Genomic DNA, 27,366 nt, shown 5'->3' on the forward strand with positions numbered 1-27,366 from the left:
TGATGCCGTTTTACTTCTGAGTGAGAGCAGGAGGTTTAATGCACTTTATTTAATTAATGTGCTTTAAAGTTCACACCTTTAGTTAATTCAGTTAAACTTTCCTGAATCTTCCCGTGTAGACATGTCCTTTGACGGGGTGGAGTATGTTAAAGAAGTAACATACCAGTGGAAAACAAAAGGACAAATACAGAAAGGGGACAGTCCAAAAGTTATTACCCTGAACACATTTTTGTATGTTATGTTAAATTTATTGACTGGCAGATTGGACTGATTTATGTGTGCAACATGCAAAATTCTAAAAGGAAAAACAAAGTTTTGCTACATAAATGTGAAGTTTAACAGTTTACAAACACAGCGTAGATGAAAAGTCCAGACTAGGTCCCAAGGCAAGTATCCAAGTAGGTCTCAAATAACCCACCTATTATTTGTTCCAGTAAGATTTAATCTAATTTATGACTAAAATGCATTCTGACAGCTCAAAACACTTAATAATTAAGTAACAGTTGATTACAATCATTGAGGGAACCCACAGAGGAGAAGCAGAAACAGTACACTGAGCCCATTACCCAAACTTTAGTCAGTACAGAGCCACCTGGGAGACAAGACATTACTGACCTATGAAAATATGCTCCTTAGATTAAAATACTCTTGAAGAGGACACTAATCCAAATAATCATAGAATGCTGAAATTAAACTATTTCAGTTAAAAAAGTTACCAAATTGTATCAGTGTCTTTAAAATTCAGTTTTCTTCCTATGTGTCAAGCAACAGTGACCAACTGATGAAGGGAGCTCAAACATGCAGGTGTACAGGAGAAGCTAGACACAACATTCTAAGAACACATCCACCTCGCTCTATTTCAGCATGTAGACTGTAAAAGGGCTGGTCCTGTTAAGGGGCCCAGTTCTGCAAGATGTAGCCTGCTGATCTCTGGCAGACATCAAAAGCAGCAGAGGGTGCTCTGCACCTTGCAAAACTGAAGCCATCATTTCCAAATGAATGAACTCTGACAAAAGAAAGCAGATCTTTTTGTATTAGGAGGATGTGCTCAATTCTACACTCCTTCTGACTGCAGAGAGAGTTTTGCTTGGGTAAGTGAAGGCCCAAATGTTCTAACATTGTATTTTTAACAGTTTACATGATTCCATCTTTATTAAACTTGTGTTGAACACTCTCATATTAATACACAACAGTATTTGTAACTTTAAATGATCTGCCTTTAAATTTAACCAAAACAACCCCCAAGCCACAGATAGAACATAAACCAAATTACCTTTAAAAGAAAATCAAGTGCCCCAATGTTTTAAGATACATACAGATTAAATGTTAAAGTCAGAGGAGAAATAAATGTTGCACGTTAAGTATTGTACACACAGCAAGTTTCAAATATCAATCTAATATGAAAACTTTGCTATGAGCTAAAAGCTGCAATGCCCCAACCAGATGGTGTTTTTAAAATGACAAAACAGCAATTTTTCTGTAGATTTTTAAAAGTGATTTTACCTTCCAAATAAACAAAATTTCACCTTTTCAGCTGCTACATTAGATAGTTGTTTTAGTAAAATTGTACTACTTTATGGCTCAAGCAACAAGGAGCAATAGCTCTTGCCTTTAGACGGACTGTAGGATGACATAGTGCACTGTTCCCCCCCCTCACATGTAGGATTTTAGAAGTTGCTTTGATTTTCTCTTGAATTTCTCCTGAGGAAGTGGTTAAGGTTTGCAGCGTTGGATGAAGCGTGGGTACAGACATACGTCACGGATGTGATGCCTGTTCAGAATCCATGTTAAGAAGCGTTCTAAGCCCAAGCCGTACCCACCATGAGGGCATGTGCCATATTTACGCTATGGAACAAAATGCAAAGAGGAAATATTTTTAAAACTCATCAGCCTGTTACTCATCTACACTGGGATAAATATCACATTCGGGGGCTCATATCCTGAATGATAAATGGGGAAACTAAAATGGGCTCATCCCACTGAATGAGTGTGTGTCCGTCTGATTCCTGATATTTATTATCCAGAAAAGAGAGGAGTGGGAAAGAGGGAGCAGGAAGGAAAGAGGACTTACACTACACTCTTTTCTTTCCCCCTTTTGTCCTTCTCCACCCCATTCCCCTCCCCCTGTAACCACTGCTGATGGACTGTTAATTTTCCAACAGACTAAGTTACTCTTTTGTCCACTAACAGCAAAAATATTTTATACTTGGAAGTTGCCAAGAGGAACTACTGCCTTTCAAACAGAAGACAGAAGACTTTCCGAGGGACTTGCACTCACATGCCCAGCCATTTCCAGGCTGCACTGGATCCTCTAAGCAGGGAGCTCTAATAGAGGATGTATGCACCGCAGCAAGCAAAAGCAATTTCAATAGCCTAAAAACTACCTTGCCACAGGTAGCAACCAATTGCAAGATACAATGGGTCAAGTGGCCAAAAGACAGACAAGTCCTGATCTCTCTAAAATAAACTGCCCAGATTAATTTTTACTATCATTTTAGCATGATCTGAAAAAGCCACACCCTCTGTATTTGCCATGCAGGGAGTAAAGTCTATTCACGTACCTGATCTGTATACCAGTAGTAAGGTGTGGAGTCAATACCTTCCCGCTTATAACCCTCTAGTAGCTCATCACTGTCCCAGATACGCATTGAGCCTCCAACAATCTCACCAACATTTGGCATCAATACATCAACCTAAAACAGACAAGACAGGAGGTCACAAACTATTACATATAAGCTACTTGCAACAGGAAAAAAAAAGCCAACCCAAAACCAATCATAGGCTTAAAAGGTTAGCATGGTAGCACTTCTAAGGCACACTCTAAGGAGGATGGCATGTCCTATTAGCCCCATTTTACAGGAGGGGAATTTGAGCAGAGAGGCTGATTGACTTATCCAAGTACATAAGAATGACCCTACTGGGTCAGATCAACTGTCCATCTAGCACACTATCCTGTCTCAGACAGTGGCCAGTGCAAGATGCTTCAGAGGGAATGAACAAAACCCGGCAATTTTGAGTGACCATCCCCTGTCATCCCGTCCCAGCTTCTGACAGTTGGAGGTTTAGGGACACCCGAAGCATGGGGTTGCGTCCCTGACCATCTTGGCAAATAGCCATTGTTGGACCTATCCTCCATGAAGCTATCAAATTCTTTTCTTAACCCAGTTATGCTTTTGGCCTCCACAACATCCCCTGGCAACACATTCCAGAGGATGACTGTGTATTGTGTAAAGAAGCACCTCCTTTTCTTTATTTTAAACCTGCTGCCTATTATTTTCATCAGGTGACTCCTAGTTCCCGTGTTATGTGAAGGGATAAATAACACTCCCCTATTCACTTTCTCCACACCATTCATGATTTTATAGACCTCTATCATATCCCCCCTTAGTCGTCTCTTTTCCAAGCTGAGTAGTCCCTGTCTTTTTAATCTTTCCTCATACACACAAAATGTAGCACAGCTAAGAATAGCACCCAGCTCTCCTGACTTCTGGTCCTGTGCTTTAATGGTAAGACTGTTCTTTTCCTCCCACTACTAGACTGAATACTATCTTTATATAGCATTTGTGTGTGATCAGACTAAACGAAAGCCCTAGTAAAGTGCTGACATTTATTCTTTTCAGGGCAGATATACATTTACTTCAATATTTCTTTTTTTAAAGCAAACAGGCCATGCACAGACACGTGAAAAAATATTATTTCAGTGAAAGCTATCCCACTTGACTCTCCCACCCAGTCATTTATTACATTTTTCTGTGCATTCACACACCATCCCCCTCCCAGAAAGAAACTACGAATACTCTGTGACACAAACTGACAGATTCAGTAAGCCGGGAATCCTCAGGACAACGCTGCATGTAGAAGGACTTTATCTCTGCAGGAAATCGACACAGCAAAATTGGTTCATTAATGGTGTCTGTCATCTTTCTCTCGGGAGCTTCTGGGATATCCTGAGGTTAAACAAGATTTTAACAACATTTATGGCCAGACACACTGCTTGAGTTCAGCACGAGGCTTTTCGCCTATAGACGTCAAGCAGAAAGAACACACAGTATAACGACAGAGATATGAGCAAAGCTTTTGGCAGGGGTGGAGGAGAAGCAATTTTAATCAAACTCCAAGAAGTTAAATCAGGAAAAAATTATTTTGCCTCAGAATATTCACTACATATCAGAGGGTAACAGCTAGGAATAGCTAAGGCTAGGTCTACACTACCCGCCTGAATCGGCGGGTAGAAATCGATCTCTCAGGGATCGAATTATCGCGTCTCATCAGGACGCGACAATCGATCCCCGAATCGACGCTCTTACTCCACCAGCGGAGGCGGGAGTAAGCGCCGTCGACGGGGAGCCGCGGAGGTCGATTTTGCCGCCGTCCTCACAGTGGGGTAAGTCGGCTCCGATAGGTCGAATTCAGCTACGCTATTCGCGTAGCTGAATTTGCGTATCTTAAGTCGACCCCCCCCCCGCCCCCGTAGTGAAGGCCTGCCCTAAGACACTAGGAAAAACTAAGCCAGTCCCAGACTGGAAGCTGAGAAGAGAGTGGAGTTCTTTCAGATGATCAGTTACTGTTACACAGAGGCTAGTTTTATCTGGCCCTGAAACCCAGGTATGCTATACATTCCATGGGCATTAGGTCTCACTGCTGAGAACTGTTTAAGCACTTCCTTTAATCTATCTATTGCATATATGAATATCTTGAATGACCAGTTAAAGACCAATTATATGTACCACTGCATCACAACCTTCCTAACTTTGAAGTTACTAAGGAATGTTGAAGGACACCTAGCAATACACACTCCAGAAGTTTTGGGTTTTTTTTTAAATCAATTCAGCAGTTTTACTATTAATAAAAAAACAGGCACAGTTTAATACCCTTATTAGATTGCTAGTATTTTCTGCCTATGCTATAAGTAACTATTTAATAATCATTAAGTATCATACAGTCAAATCTATGGTAACATATGTTTCACATGATCTAACATAAAATGCATATACAATGAAATATCCCTTTTTTGTAGTATTTCATCTATTTTATACAAAAATGTATCACCACCAGCATGGGGTCTCAACTCCATCAAAATCAAAGCACAGCTTCAACTCATCCAGGCTGGAATTCCACCTTTTATGACCACTCTCTAAATGGCTGCCTTCGATTGCAACAGGTGGTGCAGGATGTAAAGAAACTAAGGGCACATCTACACTACAAACTTAAGTCAACCTATGTTAGGTCGACTTACAGCTGCGGTGTTTCATGTCCACACTGCCCTCCTTCAGCGGTGCACATCTTCACCAGCAGTGCTTCCACCAACTTAAGAGGGGTAGCCTGGCTGGGAGCCGGGAGCCCAATTGTCCTGAAATGACAGCCCAAGCTGTGTGCCAGGCACAGGGTTCACAGCAGGAAGCCTAACAGCCTTTCTTGTCAATTTCCAGCACTGCATCACCCTAACTAACTGACATAAGCCCTATGCCTCTCATGGAAGCAGAGTTATGTCCGTGTAGTAGGGCTCTTACATCAGTGGGAGCAAGGCCGTAGTGCAGACTGACATAATTAGGTCAACGTAAGCTACCTTATGTTCACCTAACTCTGTAGCGTAGACCAGGCCTAAGTCTAATTCCAACAGATACATTTGTCATTAATTGAAGAAGCATTGCTTGTAACAACCATTTGTGTTGGTCAATGTTCACTTCCATTGTTGCCTGTGATTTAAATACATGTAGAAATTATATTAGAAATCTAAAATATAACATGATTTCCCTCTCAATTCTGGGTTCAGGTAGGCATTGACAGCACCAAAGACATGACAATTCAAACCAGAGGCAGCTTCAGTCTTATTTGCGATGAATAAAGAATGCCACATTGTGTGGCAAAACTTAGAAAGATAAACCAGACACTAGAAACTCAGGGCCAGGTGCTGAGAAGGGATGGAGCACCTTGGGCTTTCATTGATTGCACCAGGAGCTGCAGAGGCACAGCCCCTCTGAGGACTATGTCAAGGTCACAAAAGTGTAATTTTGTCTCCTTTACTGTGCACAGAAAAGGGTGCAAAGGACCCCAAATACAGGGAGGAGTCGGGCAGAGGGGGGAAAAAAACCCACAGTTTGGAGGTTAAAAGAGAATGAGAAGAAGGAGGTCGGACTTTTTCACCAAAAGTTTTGACCCAAATTTCTGTACTTTTCAATCAAAAGCTTTTGGGGCCAAAATAATAAAATTTTCCTGATCCAAATTTCTTGGTTTTTTGGCTGAAATACAACTTTGGCCATTTTTTTTTTTAAGCAAAATACAATTTGTCCAAATTTTTTAACCTACATTTTAAAAACAATTTCTCAGTGTACCCTAAATACAATTTTTTGACCAAAACATTTTATTAAAATTTCTCAATTTTCTGAAACATTTTTGACCAAAAGTTTTAATCCAAATTTTGATCTTAAACTGTGTTTTTGCCATTTTTATTTTATTTTTATTTTTTTTGCCCACAAGGGAGGCTTCTTTCCAAACCCAGTGGCATCAGTTCTTTCCACTTATCCTGCGCTACCTCGAGTGTAGTACACAGTAATGGGAGGAAATGTTAGCACAACACACGAGGGAATGCCATGCAGAGGGGATGTGTTTGCATTAGGTTTCCTCTTCCATTCATGTGGATTTCCCTATGGATCCTCAGGCTCAGAGCATCTTAAAAGCCATATTCCCTCCACATGTCTGCAAACTAGAGAATAGATTCTGAAACCCAGTATTCAGGAGGATAAAGACATTGATTTAAAGAAATCCTGGCCCCACTGATCAACATTACCCTTTAGACAGTTAGAAGACCAGGCCATACCCAAAAAATAGTCAGTAGGTACTTTATAAAACCACTGCATTTTTGCATTTGCATTATGATTCATTTGCATTTACTGCATTATGATTCAGTCACAAAATTAGGAAAGAAACCACAAGGATGGTACACTTTCAGAGTTGAGCTCCAACCTCTTTTAAGATATCAAAAAAATAGAGGGCAAAAGGGTCTTACTTCTCCGAATTCATAGTAAGTGCCATCTTCCTTCTTCACACCGTGTTCCTTTAGCCATGTAATGGCATCCGTATAGTTCATTCGTTTGAAAGGTCGTTTGGGGGGCTGGAAGTCCTGCAATGTAAGATTAGACATACACGGACTTAGTGTTGTTTGAAAGGTCAATTCCTTTTAGCAGTGCAGTTAGAGTTAGGAAAGTAGCCAGACTTAAAAAAAAAAAATAAAAAAAAAGAGCACGTTTCTACTCAGGAGATCTATTCCTTGTGTTTTCACAGTCCTATCTGCTCACTTCGGTGAACACCACAAGCTTTCCTGTTAGCAGTGCATAGCCAGGGCTTAGAAAGAACAAGCCAGATGCTTTTCTAGCTCATGCTTTAACAAATTAGTTATAAAGATTCTTCCCCTGAAACAAACTAGAAAAGATGCTGTAGCCAGAATGAATACAGCTTAGCTTTCAGATCCCAGGAAGAGTTTGTGATGCTTAGAAAGAACTTAAGAGACAGAGCAAATTTGACAAAGAATCCTTTGATAGAACCATGCTTTAAATTGTCTGAATGAGAGAGGCAACAAACTAATTCTGGGCTAATATATAGCAAATGTATGATTTCTCCATTAATTGTTTGTAACAACTCAAACCATGGAGGAATTGCTTTTTCTAATTTACTTTTGTTGTTGATTTAATAGAGTGGATTGTTTCAAATTGTGTAATTTTTAAAATAATTGATTCAAGCCTCCACTGGTCTCCCTTACACCTCCCAGCCAGAAGAGCTGTGCCAATGAGGCTCCCTCTACAGCTCTTGGACCTTACCTGCATGGTGTGTGCACTAATGCAATGCAGTTGCCTCTATGGGAGCCTTAGGTAAATACCTGGTGGTGTCTGGGGTGCTGAGTGAGTGTGTGCACACAAAACATCTATCCCTCTCCACATGCAGCTTTCTGAACCCCCAGAAGGCTCTCTGCAGGAACCGGGATACAATACGGTACCACTCAGGCCACTGACCCCCTCTGTGCATGGATGCATTGGGTACATCAGCACCAGTTCCAGAGCGTACCACAGATAGCACTACAGGACACTATGCCAAGAGAGTTTCCCTCTGCTGGGACACGGGGCTGAGTACTTGCAGCAAGTTCAGACTTGCTACATTCACCTCTTTAAGGAAAGACCTCACTCTCTGGCCTGTATCTCATCTCCCCCAATCCCAGGTCCTGAGCAGAGACTAAACAAGTAGGAGGAAGGCAGTGCTTATCAGAACAAGCCAAGGAAACTGGAGATGCTCTGGTCTCTGTGCAACATGAAGGAGTTGGCTAGTGACAGAGGAGACTGGCTGGCTGTAGGAGGCTGTTGGCTGGCTTTGGGGGGAAATTAATGAGACAGTGAAGTAAGGTGGGTCATTGCAGACAGGATGAGGAGGAGGAACCAGTTTTACTGAGCACTGTGTCTCAGCTTAGAAACCACACAAATAACTGGCTAATATTGTCTGTTTCCTCAGGCTCCCTGTCTGTCTGTATTCCACTTTTGTCTCGTCAGATACCTAGATTGGGGCAGAGACAAGCTTTTTGTTCTGTTTGTACAGTACCTAGCACAGTGGGGTTTTGGCTGTAACCAATTAGTTCAGGTTATCATCCATTTGTCAGTGTATGATGTGATGTTATGGTTAATTTATATGCCATTTCATATTTAAATAGATTTAAATTGTAGGATTATAGAAGTATAGGATTGATAAATATTTAGGAGTGATGAGTGTGTATTAGGTATATAAGTAAAGCATGGCTGGAAGGCAAGGTCTATAGGCAGAGACCTATAAGATTTTAGCTTAGCCATACTAGGCCATAGCCTTAAGAACACTTGACATGAGTGGATGACATAGGAATAACCCTGTGCCAGCAAGGTCACAAGGTTACTTCATAAGATGTGCCAATAGGTGATATTACGAAAAAATGGATTGCAATAGACTGCAATGTATTGTTCAAGACCGCAAAACACCTGACTGGAACATCTTTCAATGACTGTCTTGACCACAGAGTACATGGCATGCATAGATGCTAATGAGAATGAGAGGAACTAAGAACAACCTATGAAAAACAGGACATACTTATGGGGTGTGGAGGTACAGATAAGGAAAAGAGTTTGACACCTTCATGCATAAGTATAAGGTGTTAGGTGTGGTAAGAATTACTCTATAAAAGAGGGTTCCATTGTTGGGTAAAAGTGGGAAGTCCCAAGGGGCGAGCCCACAGGAAGCCCCAGCAAGAACCATCCCTCTATCAATGATCATCTATTGAGAGGTCCATTCGACCCTAGAATATCTTTGAGGCTGTGCGTGTGACTACAGTTATAATTACTGCATAGGTTTTTGTCAGCTTTCTATATGCATGGGTAATTGTAACTTATTGCTTAACAAAACTCATAGTACAGGTAAGACTTTGTACTTGTGATCGTGTCTGTGGTCATTGTCCTTCAACTTTGTGTGTTCCTAGAGTCTCCAAATTTGAGAAAAGCACCAGATGCAATTTCACTCTGGTGAGTTTGAAACTGTAGCAACCAGAGCTGAATGCATGGTGGTGTAAAACATCATCAAATTCACTCTAAGCAAAATAAAAGGCTACATGATCCATGAATGGGGCTCCCTAAGCACTTCTGGAATTCAAACAGCAGCAGCTTGTCCTGAGACTTTAAGATATAAACCACCACCCCTATCCGTGCATGACGTAGGTATCAGCCTTGCAGAGGCTGGACTCCTTTTGATGTCATTGAGTGTCTTACAAATGATCAGAGCTCACTGCTATGCTCTGTTCGCCCTGTGTGAATATGCTGCCAAAAGGAGGCTAGGCTGAGGTTCTGAGGGACATTAAGTCATATTTCTCACCAAACAGAGGTGAATATTCAGGACTGCTTGCCACACCACCACATACCGGGTTTAGGTCATATAGGAAGGTTGCTACAGACGATTTCAAGACTCTATCCACTACATCACACACCAAATTCTCCAGACGGGTCAACAAGTCTTCAAATGTCATGAAAGGACATTCAGCTTCAATGTGAGTATATCTGAAGAACAAGGTCACATCACCATTAGTCATCAGAATGAAGACACTTCCCCTCCTTTCATCAGCCATGCACAAGCAAGAGGACTTGAGTAATGAAGACAATCTCCCTATGAGAGGGGAGGATTTCATCCCAATTGCCATTTTGCCCCCTCCCTCCCTACACTCTTATCCTATAACTAGGGCTGTCGATTAATCGCAGTTAACTCGCGCAATTAACTCAAAAAAATTAATCACGATTAAAACTTGATTTATCGCGATTCATTTTTTTTTTAATCGCACTGATAAGCAATAGAATACCAATTGACATTTAATATTTTGGATGTTTTTCTACATTTTCAAATACACCTCTACCCCAATATAACGCGACCCGATATAACATGAATTCAGATATAACGCGGTAAAGCAGTGCTCCGGGGGGGAGCGGGGCTACACATTCTGGCGGATCAAAGCAAGTTCGATATAACGCGGTAAGATTTTTTGGCTCCCGAGGACAGCGTTATATCGAGGTAGAGGTGTATATTGATTTCAGTTACAACGCAGAATACAAAAACTGTACAGTGTTCAGTTTATATTTATTTTTTATTACAAATATTTGCACTCTAAAAATGATAGAAGAAATAGCATTTTTCAATTCACCTCATACAAAGTACTGTAATGCAATCTTTATCGTGAAAGTGCATCTTACAAATGTAGGGTTTTTTTGTTAGGTAACAAAACAATGTAAAATTTTAGAGCCTACAAATCCACTCAGTCTTACTTCTTGTTCAGCCAATCGCAAAGAAACAAGTTTGTTCACATTTATGAGACATAACGCTACCCGCTTCTTATTTACATCACCAGAAAGTGAGAACAGGCATTCGCGTGGCACTTTTGTAGCTGGCATTGCAAAGTATTTACATCCCAACAGTGTTCCCTGTAGTTTTTCCCACCCATGTGCAGAATGAATTTTGTTATGTGCACCAATATGGAGGTGATGTGTACATAACAAATAAAATTCATGTGGCAGGGCGGGGCTGAGAGATTCGGCATGTGGGAGGGAGCTCAGGGCTCGAGCAGAGCGTTGGGTGCGGGGGGTTAGGGCTCCAGCTGGGGGTAAACGCTCTCGGGGGGGGAGCTGGGGAAGAGGTGCTCAGGCCTGGGGCAGAGGGTTGGGGTGCAGGCTCTGGGGTGGGGCCAGGGATGAGAGGCTCAAGGCTGGGGCAGAGGGTTGGGGAGAGGGGTGCAGGCTCTGAGGTGGGGCTGGGGATGACGGATTTGGGGTGCAGTGTTAATTAAATTTATGACTGAACTCCTTTGGGGAGAATTGTATGTCTCCTGTTGTGTTTTACCCGCATTCTGCCATATATTTCATGTTATAGAAGTCTCAGATGATGACCCAGCACATGTTCATTTTAAGAACATTTTCATTGCAGATTTGACAAAACGCAAAGAAGGTACCAATGTCAGATTTCTAAAGATAGCTACAGCACTCGATACAAGGTTTAAGAATCTGAAGTGCTGTCCAAAATTTGAGAGGGACGAGGTGTGCAGCATGCTTTCAGAAGTCTTAAAAGAGTAACTCTTGGACGTGGAAATTATAGAACCCGAACCACCAAAAAAGAAAATCAACCTTCTGCTGGTGGCATCTGGTCAGATGATGAAAACGAACATATACTGGTCTGCACTGCTTTGGCTTGTTATCGAGCAGAACCCGTCATTGGCATGGACGCATGTCCTCTGGAATGGTGGTTGAAGCATGAAGGAACATATAAATCTTTAGGGCATTTGGCACATAAATATCTTGTGACGCTGGCTACAACACTGCCATGTTAACGCCTGTTCTCACTTTCAGGTGACATTGTAAACAGGAAGCAGGCAGCATTATCTCCTGAAAATGTAAACAAACTTGTCTGTCAAGTGATTGGCTGAACAAGAAGTAGGACTGAGTAGACTTCTAGGCTCTAAAATTTTACATTGTTTTGTTTTTGAATGCAGGGTTTTTGTTTTTTTACATAATTCTACATTTGTAAATTCAACTTTCATGATAAAGAGATTCATAGAATAATAGAATATAAGGGTTGGAAGGGACCTCAGGAGGTCATCTAGTCCAACCCCCTGCTCAAAGCAGGACCAATCCCCAACTACAGTACTTGCAATGGGGAAATTGAAAAATACTATCTCTTGTTTTTTACAATGCAAATATTTGTAATCAAAAATAAATATAAGCTGAGCACTGTACACTTTGTATTCTGTGTTGTAATTGAAATTGATATATTTGAAAATGTAGAAAACATCCAAAAATATTTAAATAAATGATAGACTATTATCGTTTAACAGCGCAATTAATCGCGATCAATTTGTTTAACCGCTTGACAGCCCTACTTATAACCTTATTCCCTTCACAAGTTACACAATGGCATCCACTGCACATTCCAACAACAGAAGCTCAATAAAAGACATTCTCCAGTTGGACAAATTACAGAAGAGGAGTCAAAGTCTCCTCTAATGCTCTGCCTCCCACCCACTGACCTTGGGAACAGGATATTTCCAAAGAAGCTTTGGTCAGTCCCTTGCATATTAGCATAACGCTCTACCTTCCTTTTTATAGAGTCCTATTGTTCCTGATAGACTGCTGCTCCCTTGCCCTCTAAACACATGCATACTTATACTACAATGATTCCCATACTCTGACAGGTGTCTGCGCGTCCTGGACTGCTCAGCTCTGTATGACTGGGCGATACAAAACGTGTCTCCTAACGCAGGGATGCAAGTCTCCAGGTACAGCTGGGAGGACTGTGTCAAGTATGCCTCTTCGCCAAAATAATCCAGTTTGAATAGCGTGGAGCCTCCTTCAACCTGCGTTTGGACTAGTGTCGGTGGAGTGATCTGTTAAACAAAACCTCATTATTAAGATAAGAATTCCGTCTATAAAAACAGTCAGAAAGTGGTCTCCTAACTGACAAGTAATTTTTGTCTAATTCAATTCAATATCAAAGTCTATATAGTATATCTAGAAGCATCACTGAGGCTCTGAAGAAGGAAAGAAAGCTATACTTACTTCGTAATATCCATTGTCAAAAAAGTGATCCCTGAAGCACTGTATGACCACGGAGCGCACCTTGAGGATTTTGGACATGTTCTCTCCTCGGATCATCATATACCTGTTGTTAAGCTGCACATCAACATCCGATTCCTCATTGATCAGGTTATCAGCCCCTCCAGCTGGAGCCAGACCAATCAGCTCCCAATAGTCACAACTCAACTCATGGCCCCCTGGAGCCTATGGGTTTTAGAAGAAACAACATACACATTAGAAGTTTGGTACTGTCACCTAAAAATGGTAACTTGATATTCTAACTTAACTCTATTGCTAATAACTCTGTTTTAGCCCTAGATGTTCAAGACCTACTGAGAAAGGCAATGCTTTTAAAATGCCATTTTTTGTAATTCAACAATGCCACCTTTAGACGAATGATTTGCAACCCAAGACTGGGTTGGGATCCACTGATTTAAGTACAGTGGCATTATGTGCTACTTCTGATTAATAAAAAGTTACTCAATGTGAAAAATGTTCATCTTCAGAACTTGCATGGTCTGAGGCAGCTTGTCAATGTTTCCAAATGACTGCTACTCTTGTGAAAACCGTGAAAAATCCTTCCTTCTCTCCCCACTCCCATAAAAATACACACATTTGGGACGCTGTGTACAAGATAACCCTTGATAGGAATCTAAGGCATTCTGACCTTTGTATATTTTTGTCCCGTCTCCTCCTGCTGAAGGATACATGTAACTCTCACTAAAGTCAATGGGAGTTGCTCATATGATGGTGGAAGGATCACCATATATAGACTATGTAGGAATTTCATCCTAGCGCTTGCATGGGACGTGGGTGCTTTTCTGAGTTTTCTGCATTGCACTGAATTTCACCCCAATATGAAAGCAGAAAATCCTCCCCTTATTAATTTTAGCTAACTGCTGAACAAGGAAACAACAAATTGTCCATTTTGGAGTTTAAGTAGCGTATGCTGTAGTGTCATAATCCCAAACATTATACCATTTGCTAAGGCAAAAGTTTCATTTTCTGATTCTATCTGGCTTTCGCTTTCCGAAATGAGAGAGACAATATGTAATAATGAGCTAATGAATATAAATAGTAAACAAAAAACACAAAATAGTTAGTAGTTAGAGTTTAATATCCTCAGGTATTATTACTAACAAAGGGAAGGATATTACTGTGCTTTTAAAATAAGTTATTTCTGACCTGATAATATCATTTTAACTTGATACTAGCAGCTATAAGCTCCAATACAATTGGGGCTGGGTTCTTTAGATAAGTTCTCTTATGGATGCAGTCAGTCTCCTCAGAGTGATAGGGAGGATTTCAACCTGCTTTAAACACACGGTTCCAGCTAATAGGTTTCTAGCTCCATTTTGCCCACCAGTGTGGATACTGCCAGATAGCATGTTGTAGCCCAGGTTTTTAAAAATACAACTCTAACACTGTTGGGACCTGTTCATACACTGGCTGGCAAGTGCATTTTGGAAACAGGTTTGCTGAACTGTATTCAAACATGGCTCCTAAATTCTGTGAAAGAGAGTAGATAGGGCCAAACAAGTCACAATCTGGACTATTTCTTTTCCCCCCTTTTTCAAACTTTCTAGACTCAATAAAACGTACAGAAGCGTTTGTGTAGAAGTAAATACATTTTCACTGCATGATGAAATTTATGAATAAATTAACACCTTTCTAACAAAACTCATACTTAACTATTGTCCAGGAAGGGCCTACAACATAACGAAGTCTCACCGCAGATTGTGCCATAGTTAATGGGAACTCAGTAAATCAGATACTGGGCAGAACCCAGTATACTGAATATCAATGGTGGTACTGGGAGTGTAAACTAGGCAGAATTTGTCCCATTCTGTCCTACCATCAGTGGCTAGTTGAACAGCCCAATCTTCTTCAAAATTGGCTCTTTAGTAGCTATTTAGAACACTATCAGAATAGCTTCTCTCTTGTTCATTCTCTGAATTTCCCCCCAGGAAAATCCAACAGACATCAAGAAACTATATTCAAGCATCGGTTTTACAATACGGATTTATATTTATTCTGCAGAAGAGATTTTATAACTGAATTAATTAGACAAAGAGCAACTGAGAAGATATTAGAAAACAAATGTCCTACTATTAGTTTTTTGGGAGTTATATTTACTGTACATTACTATATTTTAAAGGATATCCTGAAACTTTGGACCATCCTCATCCAGTTTCTCTCCCCATATGAATTCCTGGAAAATTCTCCAGCCCTACCTTCAGTCTGAACTCTTTTTATGGGCATCCTTTATGAAACTACTTATTGTAGAACTGACCCTAGCTCCAGATGTGAAAGACTTAATAAGTATTAACAATCTGAAATTTACATGACTAATTACAAGGCAGCAAAGTATAAACACTATTTGGTTTTTGGTCTACAACCTTATTGTATTTTTATACATTTCCAGCAGATGCTGAAATCATCATTAAAGAACACAAACAGCATTAAAGGCCAGTTTTCAGGCTGTGTCCCCTTCTCAAATTAAAAAAGGCCAAATTAAGGTCTCTATGCTCCCACAGGTTATCCTGCATAGAGGGGAGCCTACAAGCACAAATCTCAGCTAGAAAGGAGAGTTGAGAATCACCACATTACCACTAAAACAGTTATTTAAAAAAAATATTCATCTCACTTTTTAGGAAAACTAAAGCCGTGTCTATATTTAAAAGACAATACTTTTCCATACTAGTACCCTAAGGAAATGCAACTTCAGCTAAAAGAAACTAGAAATATTACCCAGTTAGAACGAATGAACACAAGCACAAACCCATGTGCGCGCGCACACACACACGCACTCAACCATATCATGCCATCAATTTTTAAACAGCAATCCTCATTGAAATCAATTATGGAGTTCTTTCCCCCGTTCCCTCCATGTTCCCTGCCCCTCCCCAAAAGGGCCATATTTTGCCATCTAACTGAGTGATAGGTGGGGAGGGGGAACCCCAAACTCACAGCCGTAACTAACTCCCTCACCTGCTTGCCTTCAGGAACAAGGTTTAGTGTACCATACACTGCCACACTGCTCTCCGTAGAGAGGATCACTCCATTGTAACACTGACACTAGAAAAAGAGACAAAGATATTTTAAATATACAGCTAGAATACAAACTCTACAAGGGTCCAGAGACAAAGAAAGAAGGTTCATAATCTCGTTAACTCATTCTGTGAACAAGAAAAACTCCGGTGGTATGAGTGAGAAAAAGAGACCACCTTAAACTTTTCATAAAAGTTTAATGAATTAAACCTTAATATCGTTAAGTCAAACTTTCAAGTGGGGCATATAAAGGAAACAACACTGGGTATTAATAGTTTCTCTTTTGCATTGCAGAAATAAAACCCCGCAACTCACCAGTTCATCTGACAGGACACACTGCAGAAATCCTGTGCCATCCCTTAACACAAGGAACATCAAATTTTTTCCTAGTTAACAAAAACAAAAACCCAGACTCGTCAGACAAAACTATTACTTTATTCAGTTCAGTAGGCCCACACCCAGCAAATGTTATCACGGCAGTTTGTTTTCAGGGTTTGTCTGTTAAGGGTTGCTCATGATCACTAATAAATACCAGAACTACACATTAAAACATTTGTTGGATGATAAAATCCTTTCCACACAACTGTGTTTTTTACGCCAAAAGATAATGAAAGATGAAGTCATATGTAGAGCCTAATCCTAGGTGTTAGGCGTCCAAATCCCCCAGGGCAAAATCCTGGCTCCACTGAAGTTAATGGCAAAGCTCCAATTGATCTCAATAGGGTCAGGATTTTACCCCCAATAATTAGACAAGGAGTGTTGGATGTTCTCAGGGCCAGGCCCTTTGGACCGGCCGTACACAGGTGCTATATATAGGTGCTGACTATATAGGCCCAAGTTACAGCTATTGTGTGGAAAACGATGTAGCCCCTCCCATTCATCCCCTCTTGTTCAAGTTTTTCCTTCTGGGAAGAAGCAGATTGCACAGCATGCCGTGCAATAGGAATCACTGTTAAGGTAGGACAGCCAGCATCATACCCCGATCCCCAGGTCACACCAAGTTCAATCCTTCTAGGATACCTGGCAGAGGACATCTATGAAGCATCAGTGGATTAGGATGGACAGCTTTATCAGGTGCTACAGAAGCTGTTCATTTTCCACGCATCTCCCAGCTTTTCTAGCCTGAGCAAGGTGAGCCAGAATATGTCCGGTTATACTCTACCCCTTGTTCCCCCTCTCTGCATTGACTCAATTACTTTTAAGGGCTAGCTATTTACTTTGTCTACATTAAGGACTGTTTACCTTGTCTACGTAACCTGTGGACCCAGCCAAAAACCTTCACTCGTTGGCCTCTGTGTGCCTCTAGAGCACGAATCTTCACCTGTTAAACATGGATTAAAAAATCAATGAAACACAGAGATAAATCATAACAAACCGACATTTAGACAGTGCCTTTCATTTCCACAGATTCATGGGACATGGGCATATAGGATATGCACCCAGAAACAGCTTCTAACCAGTGAAATGCACAGACATCTGGGGTAGAACACAACAGGGATTGAACAGCACCCATCAATTCTGCATGACAGTTTAGGGCACCGAGGGAAGAATATCCTATCAAGTTAAAAATAGAAAGGCTTGTGTTTAAGCACCTCTGATATCCTAACCAAATTTCATGTTGGGTTATTACATTCTGCTTAACAGTCCTACTTTGTCAGATAGCAACGTGGGAAATTTAATGACCACAAGTGATCAGAAATTTGGTTTTACATCTGAGCTGAATATAACAAGAGTCAGCACGTGTAAAAGTTCACTTGAGAACCATGCCTCTCAGATATTACTTATACTTCAATATATACCAAATTGCCACCCCATTCTGGGCAAGAGACCTTGAACACACAGCTTTCCTTCACCCAGAGGTCTGAACAGCCTTTTCTGCACTAATTTTTAAAACTACTAAGTAAGATAGGAGTTCGGTTAGAAGCCAAAATATGAGAAAGGGTTATTAATTAGAATTGTAGATAACTGGCACTTTTTGATGCATTTTGGTACTGACTGAATCCCATCGCAAAGTCACTGTTGAGGCACTGACATGGTCAGACTGACTCTCCAATTGGCAGGCTGGTGTTGCTCTTCAGACTTATCTAGTTATCGGTTAATAGATTTTAAAGGCCCAGCCATCTGCAAGTTGGAATTACTACAGTGCATTGGCCAGGGAAAGACAGAGATTGACTTCTGTGCAACTGAGTACACTGTCCGTTTGCTTATGTTGGAGTGAAAATCTCAAATCAAAATTCTTTCACACATGCTGTAAGAAGTGTCTTCAAGATTGTGATCTGTCAGAACGTTTATTTTTTGCTTCCCAATTCCTCTGATTTAGACTTGCCAAACCTCACTGACTTCAGTGTGGCTGCACGAATGTAATTCAGTAGAACTTGGGCCCATACATATTGGATATTAATTCAGTATGTATGTTTTTCAAATCAGCAATATTTCCTCCATTCCCCACCATGGCAAAAGCCCTTCTGTTGAGGGCAGATTTTAAACAAGGATCTTTTTAGCAATTAAAAAAAAACAACAACAAAAACTCATCAGGCTGTTTCAAGCAGAAGTACAGCTTGGCTCTTTTCCTCTGGTGCATGTGTACTGGAAGAATCCAAAATTAAAGTCAAACAGGCTCAGTGAACTGTGAGGTGAATGAGGGAGATGAAACATATGAGGATATGCTAATGACCAGAGAGAATAAAATCTCAAGGAAGGAAAAGCATAGTAGTCTTCAACAGCTGGTGATGATGCAGAGCACACCTCAGAATCATGCGGTTTATCATATAAGAAAGGGATTGTTACAGGGGCTTCTTATCGCGTGCATTAGATTTCACTCACGCATTTAGGCTCTGGAAGACTGGGATCATTCTTGATGGTAATTTTCTTAGCTTCCTCCAGGTTCTTCTCTCGTCGCAAACTGTCTTCTGCCTAATTTTAAGAAGTTTTTCCATAAATTATGTATTAGTCATGTAGTGGTGTTAACGATAACTACAATCAGGTTATTTATACCAGTATCACTCCCCACAGATAGCAGTACGAAACTGTTATGTACATCTCTAAAGATGAATGTTTACATAGAATCTCAGCCCTGCTACAATATGTCAAAAATCTGCCCTAAGATACATGGGTGCGATCCCCAGAACATGAAACACATCCTAGAAGTGCTCTTAACCTGGTTTAGAGAAGGTTGGAGGAGTTTAGAGACATCCACATTCAAAATTTGTAGAAACTCATCCCATCCTGATGCAGACCATTTGCTTGTCTTGATGAAGTGAAAACAACTAACATACATATACACTGAAGTCAACGGGAGTCAAACCATATATCCAAGGACAGAATAGGACCAGGTACATTTAACTTCCTCTGCCCTTCTCTGGCAAAATTAAACTATCTGGGCACACAAGCAGTGGGCTTAAAGGTTGTAATGCTGACTAGTGCACTACAGATCACTTTGCCTGCTACGGCCTTCATCCACCATATAACAGCACACTCAGGATTAGCATATGCCATTTTCAGGGGAGCTAAAATGGATTTTTTCTATTTTTAATTTCTAAATGAGCTGACTTGGCAGTATTCATAACCCACCTCTTTCTTCTCCCTAGCTTCATGCTTCATTTGTTCTCTTTGCCATGTTTTTTTTACATTCTTCATTTGTGTCTTAGAAATAACATCCCATCTCTAGGTGGATCCGGTGAGATATGGGGGGGAAGAGAAAGAAGTTATTTGTGTCTTGAAAAATAGGAACCTTAATACCTCATTTAATTAAAAATATCCATTTAAATTACATCACCTCATTTTCTTTTTGCGAGTCCACATAAATAGTAGGAAATGGTTCTTTTCCTGCTGTCATCAAAGCCTTAAAGGGAAAAAAAAAGTGCAAAAGTCAGTTTCATCATAAGAGTACTGAAGCCAGACTGTCAATGAGATAATATGGTGGACATCCTACATTTACAAAACACATCAATGAGGACCTGATGTTAAGATACATAAGATTTACATTTAAAGAGAACAGCAGCTTAAAAAGCTATTTTCAGATCAAATCTGGCCCACCACTAGTTTACAGTATTTCCGTAAATAACTGTCTGTTTGTCCTGAAGGGAAATGACATGACTTAAAATAGATTTTGTGTGTTTTCTGCAGATACCTTCAGAGCTGTTTTGAAAGGCTTCTTCTCTGTTCCATCGCCAGTAGAATCGCAGCCCTCGCGTTCAGAAACATACATCTCTCCTGTAATATAGAACAAGCATATACAGGTATTTTAAAGCAAGCACAAAACTTGGCAAGATTTTAAGAGGGATTGGATACGTATATGGCTATCAAGAATATTCAGCATCATCATAATTAATGAAGACATGTTTTTTAAGAGACATTAAGCCTCATGCTTCAGGTCTCAAGAGAATCTCTAACTGTCTAGGAATGTCTACACTGCAATGTAAGCCCAGGGTTAGCAGAACTCAAGTTCCCAGACCCTGGGTTTGTTAACCTAGAGCTCGAGTGTCAACACTCATTTGTGACCCCAGGTTAGGAACTGGTGAACCCTGATTCCTACCTGGGGCTCTGGAGTCTTCACTGCATTAGGCAGGCCTGAGTCCAACTACCCACATCCTCAGACTTCCTAGCACCCTCCCAAAATGTGGCAGCAATGGCTCTTTGTTTGTGATGCAGTGTGGGAAAACTTGACTGTCCACCAAACCACTGACAGAGGACAAAGAAAGTCAGCCCGTAGAATACTTTTGGAACTGCATCTACACTGCAAAGCAATAGGGCTTGAATCAACTCAACACCTGTGGGGTCCTGGGACCAAGCCAAGGGTTAGTGCAATTTGTGTGTAGATGGAAGTGGGGGTTAAAGCTTGAGCTGGAGTTCAAATCCCAGGTTTACTCTGCAGTGTAGTCATAGACTAGTATCCCACATCCACCTATTGAGGTTTTTTACATCTTCCTCTGAAGCTTCTGGTGCAGACCACTGTCAGAGACAGGATACTAGGCCAGACAGAGCTTAGATCTGATCCAGCATTGCAATTCCTATGTTCTTATTAACTCAATAGTGGTGTCTTTGCACAGTAACTACCACTGTTAAAAACAACAAGGAGTCTGGTGGCACCTTAAAGACTAACAGATTTATTTGGGCATAAGCTTTCGTGAGTAAAAACCTCACTTCTTCGGATGCATAGAGTGTAGTTAAGACTACAACTAACTTAACACAAGATGGCAAATAACTACTAGAGACCTTGTGTATAACTGTAAAAAGTGCCTAAGGGAGATAAGCGCCCATGGATTATCAACAGGAGCTGGGCATCCACTTCCTTTGGCACGTTTAAGAATACCACCCCTAAGAGTTCATTTTAAAAGTCTGTTCCTCTTCTCTTCGAAGTGATACGTGTACCTTCTTTGATACCAACCAATCGTGACTGCACACTAGTTTTTTGTGCTTTTCAAGGTGATGGCTGTGTATGTTGCAACTCCCAATTTTTGCAAAATTTTGGTCTAACTTCTCAGTGCACATTTTTCCCACAACAGGAAAATAAGGATATTTGGTTTAATATAACTTTTTGAAATGTAGGTTATCGGAGAGCATAATGCTTTTTTAGCTTTATGCACTTTTCTTTTTGTTCTGATTCCTATAGGATACAGTCTCACCTCATTAGCTGTTCTCAATGTCTGTTGTGCCACTTCCTCTTTTACTGTGTTTTTTCTCCCATACCATCCTCCCTGGTGTTGCCCCTTTTATTCTACACATCCATGTCTCTTCTCTAACTAGCAAGACATGCACAATAACTCAGTTATATAGGATTTGCCACACTGAAGCTCATTGAATCTGATATCCAGGACTGCATACTTCAGAGGAAAGCAACAAAAACACACCCATAATGCACATAGCTAATTGTACAATTATTGGTGGAAGAGGAGAGCTTTTGGGGTGAAAAGAAGAAGGAGGAAAGGAACCAAGAAACATGCACTGATACATAACTGCTGACTACCTTTATAACTGCAAAAGCAATGAACAACCATTAACAGCCCTTAAAAATATCTTGCTATAATCCCTTGATTTGGTGGTTACCCGCACCACAAAATTCCTCTGGCCTATTATGTGGAGTATCTCCTTTATTTGTTCCCATTTTACCACTTACTAATTGTATCAGGTGGCCCCTTTTTCTTATTGCCTGGAATACAAGAAAGGACTGATCCATTTTCACTATTCTGGTCCAATACAAAAGTCAGCAATTAGGTAACATGACAGATGAAATTCAGTGCAGACAAGCACAAGGTGAAGCATGTTGGAAGGAAGTTTTAGATACTCCTACATACTGATGGGGTCCAAATTAACTCACTCAAGAGAGATACCTGGTCATCACAGAGGATGGTTCAATAAAAGTACTTGCCCAATATGCAGCGGTGGTCAATTAACCAAACATTGTGCATTTGTTGTATTCAAAAAGGAATAGGGAGCAACACTATGACATTCTATAAATAGATGGCACACCCTCACTTCGAAGACCATCATCAGTTCTGTTCACTCCAGACAAAAGGGCAATGAAAAATATTGGAAGCATGGAAAAGCTTCCATACAACAAGAGACTAAAAAAAGATTAGGACTGTTTAGTTTAGGGAGAAGACAGAGAGGTGAGATAAGGGTATATAAAACCAGGAGCCACACAGAGAAGGTATGCCACACACTTATAACAACAACAGTTAAGGAAATTACACATGGGGAAATTAACAAGCAACACAATTGAAGTAAGGAACAAGAAAAGGTATTTTGTTGGGTTTTTTTAGTAGCTATATTTCATAGTTAAGATGTGGACCTACTTATCACATACTATTGCTTTACACACAGATTAGGAAGAATAAAAAAGGGCATATTAATACCAATGTTAAGAATATCCAGTTACGCTATCCAGGATAATGTACAAGGGATATTGACCCTCATGCTTCAGGAGATAAGCCAGGTACTACATGGAGTCAGACATCTCCCCGTCACTCCCTGGGCATGTAATTGCAGAATTGTCCATTATAGGGCTTTCAGACCTTCCTCTGAAACATCCAGTGCTGGCTAATGCCAGAGAGAGAGAATACCAACCTCAATGGATCACTGATCTGACCTGTAACAGCAATTCTTAGGTTCCTAAATTCAAGCGTGTGTGTATACATCTGTGTCTATATCTAGAGACAGATATACATAGAGAGAGACACACACAGAATCATAGAAATGTAGGGCTGGAAGGAACCTTGAGGGGTCAGTAAGTCAAGCACCCCACACTCAGGCAGGACCAAGTCAACCTAGACCATCCCTGACAGATGTTTGTCCAGCCTGTTCCTCCCTTGGAAGGCTATTCCAAAGCTTAATTACCTTTATCATTAGAAAGCTTTTTCTAACATTTTACCTAAATGGCCTTGCTGCAGTTTAAGCATATTACTTCTTGTCCTACCTTCAGACTTATCAGGTCCCCTCTCAGTCTTCTTTTCTCAAGACTAAACATACCCAGTTTTTTTTTAACCTTTCCTCATATGTCATGTTTTCTAAACTTTTTATCAATTTTGTTGCGCTCCTCAGGACTCTCTCCAATTTGTCCACATTTTACATGAAGTATGGCACCTAGAACTAGACACAGTACTCCAGCCAATGCCTCACCAGCGAGGAGTAGAGCAGAACAATTACCTCCCATATCTTACATACAAAACCCCAGAATGATATTAGTCTTTTTCGCAACTGCATCACATTTTTGGCTCAGATTTGTGATGCACTATAAACTCCAGATCCTTTTCAGCAGTATATCACCTAGTTATTCCCCCCATTTTAGAGCTTTGTATCTGATTTCTCCTGCCTAAGTGAAGCACTCTTTTGTAAAAGGAGGATAAACAGTGAGATGGCAAAATCTGCAGATGATACAAAACTTCTCAAGATAGTTAAGTCCAAAGCAGACTGCAAAGAGTTACAAAGGGATCTCACAATACTGGGTGACTGGGCAACAAAATGGCAGATAAAATTCAATGTTGATAAATGCAAAGTAACGCACATCAGAAAACATAATCCCAACTATACATATAAAATGATAGGGGTCTAAATTAGCTGTTGCCACTCAAGAAAGGGATCTTGGTGTCATTGTGGATAGTTCTTTGAAAACATCCACTCAATGTGCAGAGTCAGTCAAAAAAGCGAACAGAATGTTGGAAATTAGGAAAGGGATAGATAATAAGACATAAAATATCATATTGCCTCTATATAAATCCATGTATGGCCACATCTTGAATTCTGCATGCAGATGTGGCTGCCCCATCTCGAAAAAGATGTATTGGAATTGGAAAAGGTTCAGAAAAGGAAAGATAAATAATTATGGGTATGGGACCGGTTCCATATAGGGAGAGATTAACATGATTGAGACTTTTCAGCTCAGAAAAGAGATGACTAAGTGGGGATATGATAGAGGTTTATAAAATCATGACTGGTGTGGAGAATATAAATAAGGAAGTGTTATTTACTTCTTCTCATAATACAAGAACTAGGGGTCACCAAATGAAATTAATAGGCAGCAGGTTTCAAACAAACAAAAGGAAGTATTTCTGCACACAACGCACCGTCAACCCAGGGAACTCTTTGCCAGAGGATGTTTTGAAGGCCAAGATTATAACAGGGTTCAAAAAAGAACTAGATAAATTAATGGAGGATAGGTCCGTCAATGGCTATTAGCCAGGATGGGCAGAAACGGTGCCCCTAGCCTCTGTCTGCCAGAAGCTGGGAAGGGGCGACAGGGGATGGATCATTTGATGATTACCTGTTCTGTTCATTCCCTCTGAAGCATCTGGCACTGGCCACTGTTGGAAGACAGGATACTGGGCTAGATCGCCTTTGGTCTGACCCAGTATGGCCGTTCTTATGTCCAAATAAAAAACAAATATTTATTTAACACTTCTGTCTTTTCAGTGTTATTACTGATAATTCTGGCTAGCAATGGACCAATACCATTGTCAGGATTCTTTTTGTTCATAATATATTTTAAAAAACTCCTCCTTGACATAAATTTCTCCTTGTGTCCCTTGGCTTCCCTTATCAATTTTCTACAATTCCTAACTGCTGATTTATAGTCATTACTATTAACTTCCCCTTTATTCCACTTTATTTATCTTATTTATTTTACAGCTGCCTTCTCTTCCACTTTAAACCAGGTTGGTTTTTTTAATCAACACAGCCTTCTTCCTCAGCTGTGGAATTGTGGCTTTTTAGGGCATCTACAAAGGTGTTCTGAAATGATTCCCAATTATCATTCACATTTTTCAATTAAATTATTCCTCCCAGCTGATTTAGCTCATAAGTGCTTTCAGCTTTGTGAAATTGGCCCTATGAAAGCACCAAGTATATTATATATATTGCTGGTCTGGACTTTATTCTGCTTGCACATTATAAATGTGATCAAGTCATGATCACTTGTACCTAAGCTACCATTAACTTTTAGTTCTGTGATCAGTTCCTCTTTATCTATTGGAACAAGATCTAATACAGAATCCCCCGGAGTTGGCTTTGAGTTAGGAAATTGTCATCTATAACACTGAGAAATTCCAGGGATGTTTTAGTATAAGACACGTCACTCAAATCGAAGTCCCCTTTTTGTTTGTTTTAAAAGGGATGAATGTTTAGTTTTTATTACAATAAAGCATTTGGGATACAGTGTGTCTAAAAATATTGTAAAAAATTAACTGAGCATATTTGGAGGACAAACTTTTTAGTTGCAATGATACAACAGTGACTCATACTGTACTTCCCTGGGGTAGTAACTGATCAGATTAAAAAAAAAACAAAAAAAAAACAGCACTGAACTGCCTCATGGCATCCAAGGAAAAACGCTGTCTATGCTGCCCATTGGAATGGATTTAATCCCTACACATCACATACTGCCTTTCTGATGATGGCTAGCAAAGCTTCTTTCCTGCATCAGAACGCTGATGGAGTTAGTGGCCAGATACACGAGGAAATGGGTGCAGCTCTCTCAACCCAGCACTGGTCAGCGCCCAGCTCTTTAGCATACACAAGCCTCCAGTAGTAGTGCCTCTTGCCCAGCTGCAGGCTATGATGGGACCTTTCAGCCACTTCATAAGGACTGCCACAGTAGGTCAGTCCAATGGTCCGTCTAACCCATTATCCTGTCTTCTAACAGTTAGCCGTGCCAGATGCTACAGAAGGAATCAAGGGTTTTGAGTGACCCTGTCATCCAAGCCCAGCTTCTGGCAGTCAGAGGTTTAGGGACACCCACAGTTCGGGGTTACATCCATGACCATCTTAGCTAATAGCCATTGATGTACCCATCCTCCTCTTTTTTTTTTAAACTGATTTATACTTTTGGCCTTCACAACATTCCTCATGTCGACTGTGCATTAAGTGAAGAAACACTTCCTTGTTTTAAACCCATTGACTTTGGACTTAACGATCCCGAATAATTTTATAGTATCTACAAACGTTGCCCTCTCACCAGTTTTTCGTTATTTAAGGGATATGTTGATTAAGTCGCACGGGTCCCTGGCCGGGGGAACCTCGCTACTTACCTCGCTCCACGATGAAAACTGACCATTGACTCCTACTTTTTGTTTCCTGTGTTTTAACCCCTTACTGACCCGCGAGGGGACCTGCCCTTTTGCAGGCCAAGCACCTCCCCACGCGAGGGACCGGAGAGCGACTGTGACTAACACCGATCTCTAGAGCAACGTGTCCTTCCCGGAGCGGGGCTGCTCGGCCAGGCCTCAGAGCCACCCCAGGCCGGGCTCTCCCCGCGCTGCCCCGCTCCGGGGGCGATGTGGGGCCCGAAAGGCACCTGCTCCTGCACAGGGCCCGCGCCCGCGCCCCGCCGGGACTCACCCAGGGCCAGCTCGCCCGTCTCCTGGATGAGCAGCGCAGACATGGCGGCAGCGGAGCCTCCTCATGCGCCCGGCCCGGCAGCGGGTTCTGCAGCAAGCGGCTCCCCAGCGCTCCGGCAGCGGGATTGCATCAGTCTGCGGCCGGGCCGAGCCGCAGCCCCGCCCCGGCGCGGGGAGCTCATTGGCCCGGCGGCGGGGCCGGGGCCGGCCCCGGTAGGGTCAGGGTGCGCCGCGGCGGGATTGGTCGCTCGCAAGCGGCCAGCAGGGAGCGGGGCAGCCCCACCCCCGCTCCCGGCAGAGTCGCCTCCTTGCCGCTGAGCCGGGGCCGGCCTCAGCCGTGCAGGGACCAGTTGGGTTCCCGGAGGCGCGTTGCTTAA

At 41.3% G+C, this 27,366-nt stretch overlaps 1 protein-coding gene across 1 annotated transcript; it reads right to left on the reverse strand.

The window, feature by feature from the left end:
- Positions 1-226: 226 nt before the first annotated feature.
- Positions 227-27,156, reverse strand: NARS1 (asparaginyl-tRNA synthetase 1). The gene is made up of 15 exons (XM_034774042.1): positions 26,991-27,156; positions 20,290-20,372; positions 19,936-20,001; positions 19,731-19,823; positions 18,984-19,073; positions 17,403-17,481; positions 16,476-16,546; positions 16,101-16,187; positions 13,092-13,313; positions 12,720-12,919; positions 9,920-10,055; positions 7,007-7,120; positions 3,816-3,947; positions 2,562-2,693; positions 227-1,845 (listed from the first exon to the last, which is right to left on the reverse strand). Exons 1-15 carry the CDS (start codon positions 27,031-27,033, stop codon positions 1,714-1,716), a joined length of 1,680 nt encoding a protein of 559 aa, XP_034629933.1. The 5' UTR covers positions 27,034-27,156; the 3' UTR covers positions 227-1,713.
- Positions 27,157-27,366: the final 210 nt, after the last annotated feature.

Source organism: Trachemys scripta, chromosome 6 (genome assembly GCF_013100865.1).
Source record: "Trachemys scripta elegans isolate TJP31775 chromosome 6, CAS_Tse_1.0, whole genome shotgun sequence".
Taxonomy (NCBI): domain Eukaryota; kingdom Metazoa; phylum Chordata; order Testudines; family Emydidae; genus Trachemys; species Trachemys scripta.

What these genes read in the sequence shown, in the direction of transcription:
- NARS1 (XM_034774042.1), bottom strand. Translation starts at nt 27,033, where the DNA reads ATGTCTGCGCTGCTCATCCAGGAGACGGGCGAGCTGGCCCTGG. An exon ending in GACGGGCGAGCTGGCCCTGG is followed by an intron (nt 20,373 to 26,990) that starts GTGAGTCCCGGC and finishes TCTATATTACAG; the next exon opens with GAGAGATGTATGTTTCTGAA. An exon ending in ATTCCCGGCTTACTGAATCT is followed by an intron (nt 2,694 to 3,815) that starts GTCAGTTTGTGT and finishes TGTCTGTTTTAG; the next exon opens with GTTGATGTATTGATGCCAAA.